At 43.0% G+C, this 6,000-nt stretch overlaps 1 protein-coding gene across 1 annotated transcript in view; it reads right to left on the bottom strand.

Moving 5' to 3' along the window:
- Positions 1-425: 425 nt before the first annotated feature.
- LOC308303160 (testicular acid phosphatase homolog) overlaps positions 426-6,000 on the bottom strand; it is a gene marked incomplete at both ends in the record, with an annotated part of 47,795 nt that continues 42,220 nt past the window's right edge. Inside the window, 2 exons of the mRNA XM_080747483.1 lie at positions 426-535; positions 2,766-2,947. Coding sequence (XP_080603609.1) covers positions 426-535; positions 2,766-2,947 — 292 coding nt within the window. The remainder of the gene's footprint in view (positions 536-2,765; positions 2,948-6,000) is intronic.

The following is a 6,000-nucleotide window of genomic DNA, read 5'->3' as shown; positions in this document are numbered from 1 at the left end:
GTTTTGGAGGCAGATTGTAGCCCCAGGAAGTGTCTCACACACACACACACACACACACACACACACACACACACACACACACACACACACACACACACACACACACACACACACACACACACACACACACACACACACACACACACACACACACACACACACACACACACACACACACACACACACACACACACACACACACACACACAACATTTCTTCAGGAAGCATATTTAGCCAGCTGAATAAAATACAATTAAAATATTTCTTTTTAAAATAAGCAATTGCATGATTCCTGCTTATGTCAGCAGAAAACTGCTTACTTCTGCTTTAAGTGTTACTTGACACCACTGGTAAGCACGATGTCCCCTCCACTGTGAAGCACCCTTCCAGATGATTGGCGGGCGTGGTGTTGGCAGTCTTCCTCACTACACCTCCCTGGAGTAGTGTGCTCGTCTCCTGATGCACACCACTGCTGCCACGATCAACAGCGCCACCCCCAGGAAAGCAACGGCCACTGCAAGCGTCACTATGATCCCTGTAGGGAGAGAGTGGTTTCAGATATTCAGCAGACATCATTCGTTGTATCGGAGGGAGTGTCACATTCAGGGGCGTCACAAGGGGGGGAAGTGGGACTGAGTTACTAGGGCCCAATGTGGAGGTGCCTGGAATTATTTGATACACTTGCTGTTGAAAAATAGCAGATATAGAAGCTCACAGCGCGGCACTGAGTGCCGCGCTGCGAGCTTGTAGATCTGCTATTTTTGAAAAGTCGTGAAAATGTGTGCAATCTTTTTAGGCGAATGTTTGCATTAACTCAAATTTTGTTTCTGGGGGGTCCCTGGAATTAAATATTTTGAGATGGGGGTCTGTGGCCAAATACATATAATTTTGGGGGTCCTTCACATGAAACATAGATTTTTCAAAAAACCTTAGAAGGATTTGAAATATTCAAGAACAAATTTTCAAGATTTTTTCAAAAATAGCAGATCTACAAGCTCGCAGCACGGCACTCGGTGCCACGCTGTGAGCTTGTATATCTGCTATTTTTCAATAGTTAAAGCACAAAATGTGAGTGAATCCTTGCACCCAGGGCCCAGAATTTGGTGCGACACCCTTGTTGGTAACAAAATGGTAACCACGCAGAATTTACTTGAGTAAAAGTACAAAAGCATTGGCATCAAAATGTACTTAAAGTACCAAAAGTAAAAGTGCTTGTTATGCATATCCCATTTTGAGTTTTCAAATGTATAGGCTAACAATCCTTTGAAAATAGCAGCTCTACAAGCTCACAATGCGTCACATCGCGATAGGGCTGAAGTGGTTAATGTATGTTTTCGTAATAATAATAATCAAAAACTACAAACTAGCGCAGGAGCTAAAGGTCTGTACTAGGAGTGTCAAATCACCGAACAGTAACAGTATAGAAATACATCAAGTAGATATAGCTTCAGGTTTCTTCCGTTTAGATAGATAGATACCTTTATTATCCCAAGGGAGAAAATCAGTTGCCCAGAGGCAGGGCACAGCAGTATAAGGTTATTTACAAAGTTACAGAGGAGTAAGAAAAAGATAAAAGAAAAACAAGAACAGAGTACAGTAAAGAGCAAGGTACATCAAGAGAGGAAACAAATAATATATAAATATACTGTAGGCCTATATATAGTACAGTGTCCAAATCAAAAGTGACCATAGCAGTCAATGCTAGTTAGTGCAACAGGTATCTCACTGTCATGTCAAACACAAGCACAAATACCCAAAACTACTAACACAACCTAATAGTGCAGTGTCAAAAAAGTCAGTGCGAAAAAAACAACTCGAAAGGAAAAGAAACTAGAAAGGGTGTCACAGCCAGACGCACATGAGCACCCTCCCTGGAAGGTCCTTAGAGGTCAGAGTCAGTACAACTATAGTCATCCTAGGTTAGGAAGGTAGTCCTCCTCAATCAACCTTTGTGTGTCTCATTGTACAGTTTAAGGGCAGCCGGTACAAAAGACTTTCCTAGTCTCTCATTTATTATAGTTAAGAATACAAATAATAGCAGCCACCTCTCTCTTCCTAATACACACTCTGACTGTCTTGGGTGAAGACGGGCACTATTATAGCCCTAAGCCCCCTCCTCTTCAAGATTGCACAATGTCAAAATTATATCATTGTCTATTAATCTTCAGACACAAACACATTTTCCTAGGTTACGGTAATCTCTCCAGGGACCCATTTACCAGATTTCTCGGCAACTCTCAGCACTTTCCTGGCTTCCTGACCAGCTCTTTCACAAAACCTGGTTCAATAGTTCAGTTTTAGTACAAATAGTGTTTATGTCAGCTTTTTTCTCTGGAAATACACTCAATACTTATGTTAGAGAGGGTTCACATGCACTTTAGTATACTCCCACAGGAAATAACCAGCTGTTGCTGGTATGTGTTCTTGGCTGTTTTCACTGCAGCTCTCTCGGGCCTTATTCTTTGGGCCTGTTGCAACCTGCGTGAGGCTGCGTCTATGTAGATGGTAAAATTGTCAAATATTAGAGGCAGAAATTGTGAAAATAGCGATCTACATGCTCACAACACGAGGCGTTGTGAGCAATGTAGATCGGCTATTTTCACAATGGAATGGATCGAGTCAAACTACTGTAAATGCAATGCTACAAATCCAAGTGCTTGTGCAGGGTGGGGGGTCCCCAGTTCAACTATGATAATTTTGGGGGTCGCGGCCTGAAAAGGTTTTGAACCCCTGCTTTAAACCCTTGATCAGACCCCACTTATTACCTGCACTTGAAAGCCTGCCTTTGAGGCCGCACTCCCATTCCCAGTCGTCGGACACCACGCCCTTCACCAGGTCCTTGAACAGGTTCAGGGGACAGGGGCTCAGCCCCTGGCAGCCCGGCACGGGGGTGGAGAAGGGTTCGCGCCAGGTGTCGTTGCGGTACAACAGCTCCAGAGAATAGGATCTGTGGAATTAGCAGGGGCGTCACAAGGGGAGTGGGACTGAGTTACTAGGGCCCAAGGTGGAGGGGCCTTACAAATTTTATACTTTAGCTATTGAAAAATAGCAGATCTACAAGCTCACAGTGCCGCGCTGCGAGCTTGTAGATCTGCTATTTTTGAAAAGTCGTGAAAATGTGTGCAAATCTTTGAATATATGTATTCTTTTAGCAAACGTTTTGTAACTATTTTTTTTGCTTCTGGGGGGGTCCCTGGAACTAAATATTTTGAGATGGGGGTCCGCGGCCAAATACATATCATTTTGGGGGTCTTTCACATGAAAAGGTTTGAGCGCCACTGACACAGAAACATGGGTTTTTCAAAAAACCTTAGAACGAAGGATTTGAAATATTCAAGGACTTGCACAAATCTTCACGATTTTTCAAAAATAGCAGATCTTGTATATCTGCTATTTTTTCAATAGTTAAAGCACAAAATGTGAGTGAATCCTTGTACCCAGGGCTCAGAATTTGATGTGACACCCCTGGGAATTAGGGGACACACATTCCATGCGTAGAGTGTTATTATATAAACAGCTTTGTATGGCTGCGGTTAATTGCTCATTGCGGCCCTGCATGGCTCTGCGCGCCAGGTTTCCCCTGAATTTTTCATTCATTCAACCCTTATTTAAATCCTCGGAGAGATCTGTTGAGGGAGACCCTCATTTACAATGATGCCGAGATTACACACTTAAACACATAATAACAGAGAGAAAAACATGTTGACAACAATCAGTTAAAACAGTTGCATAGGCCTACAGGTAATGCACTGTTATTAAGTAAACTCCTAAAATGACCAACATATGCTAAGGTATTCAGCTTAAAATCTTGTCGCAAGAGATTCCAGGAATCAGGTGCACTAATGCTGTCTTTCCCAGTTCTGATTTAGCAAAGGCAACCTGAAGGAACAACCAGTCGCTGGAGCGAGTTTGAATAGACCATATTCACACCGCGGCCATCTTGGATCACATGACTTCCTGGAGTAGCAGCCTGCATTAAAAACCATTGTGAACAATGGAGCGATGGTCCCAAAATATGAGTTCTATTCAACCAATTTATTTTTACCAAATTGACAAATGGGCAGATGACAACATCAACATCCCCAAAAGGATTAAATAGAAGGGTACATCCACAATATTCATGGTAGTTAGGTTGCAACCTTACTGTGTACAAATAATTGCTATCTGTGCAGTGCTTGCTCCACTATCATAATAACTATTTGTTGTTAGATTGTTTCTGATTAATATGCAAAAATCACAATACAGTAATATTAACTATATGATGGCAGAGCAAGCACTAGTCTGCATACTGTAGCAAGTCTTTGTACAGAGTAACACTGCAACCTAACTACCATGAATATTGTAAAAAAAAAAAAAAATGGATGTACCCTTCTATTTAATCATTTTGGGGATGTTGATGTTGTCATCTGCCCATTTGTCAATTTGGTAAAAAGAGATTGGTTGAATAGAACTCATATTTTGGGACCATCTCTCCATTGTTCACAATGGTTTGTAATGCAGGCTGCTACTCCAGGAAGTCATGTGATCAAAGATGGCCGCGGTGTGAATATGGTCTATGGGACTAGTTTTCTCACATGGCATGGAACAGATGTATGGTGGCAGTTTTCCAACCAGGGCTTTTGAATTGAAAAGGGGAAAAGCTGCAGGGCATGTGTTTTGGTGTGTCGTGTGAAAGTGTTGAAAACCTCTGGGGTTGGGACAGTCCAGCCAGAAGGCCAGTGTCAGTGGACACTCGTCACCAGTTGTTATCAGCAGTGGAAGAAGAAAAAAACGTTCCGTTCTCATTGAAATGCATTGGCGGAATCGGGAGTCCACTCTCATAGGTAGTTTGGTCTTTGGTGTGACCGTACCCTCAGTTGTTACAAGTAAAAGCCCTGTATTCAGGGACGTGCTGGCCATTGGGAAAAGCGGGACAACTCCCGAACGGCCGGTTCATTCCCGGCCGGTCCAGGCCGGCCATTAGGAAAAAATTTAACTGTCTGCACAAAAGTAAAAATGTAACCGTTTGCACAAAAGTAGTGAAAACAGCCGATCTACAAGCACACAACGCCTCGCGGTGCGAGGCGTTGTGTGCTTGTAGATCTGCTGTTTTCACTAGTTTAAATCATTTTTTAAATGAGTGCCAATGAGGGCCTCTCCAATTCTTTTTCCCGGGCTGAATCAGGGGCCCAGCACGTCCCTGCCTGTATTCATACTTTTACTTGAGTAAGTACAAAAGTATTGCCATCAAAGTACCACATTTTTCAATATGGGCTTAATATTGATGGCAAAAAAGGGATTCTATTGTATGGGCATTCCCAGATATGGGCTTAATATTGATGGGCATAAAAGGGATTCTGTTAGTGTGGTTGCCCTAGAAGGGCTGCGTATACCGTTTGTTTCCTGTTGAGATTGGCACATTTCACCCAGTTTATTTTTCATCTCACTCACGTCACTTTGTCTGCTGACCTCACTCAGCGACAAAATAAACAGAAAATAAACAAAAAGAAAAAGAAAACAATTCACAGGAGGCAAGCAGTGATCACCCCGTGATGAGCACTGCAATGTAGTTTCAAATGCACTACATTGCAGGCGCTTTTTGAGAGTGAAAAATAAGAAGACACGTGTGACATGTGTGTGACACATTTCCTGGGGCAGCTTTCCCCCAGGAAATGCGCCAAGCTCAATAGGGAACAACGGTAAACACGCTTTATCTGTTTACTAAACAGACCAAGCCAGATGTTGGAGAGGTTAGCACCGCTCAACAATGGAAAGACTAAAGTTAAGTCAAAGTACAGTAGGCCTACTTTAGTAAATGTATTTAGCTGCACCACTGGTTGCTGCTAGCCTGGTTAATAAACCAGACTGCACAACACCACCCCCTGTTGGTAGTGGTGGTGTTGTGTAGTCTGGCCCTTCACATTAAATAAGCTTTTTCCACCAGCCCTCAGAGAGGGCGAGCCAATCAGGGCTGTAGGCTTGGGGCACGTGGTGGGTGGTGGCCTGGTTCAAAACCATTCA

Source organism: Nannobrachium achirus (assembly GCF_963921795.1).
Source record: "Nannobrachium achirus genome assembly, chromosome: 18".
Classification (NCBI taxonomy): Eukaryota; Metazoa; Chordata; class Actinopteri; order Myctophiformes; family Myctophidae; genus Nannobrachium; species Nannobrachium achirus.
Note: the sequence above shows the minus strand (reverse complement) of the source record. Positions and strands in the feature narration are given on the sequence as shown.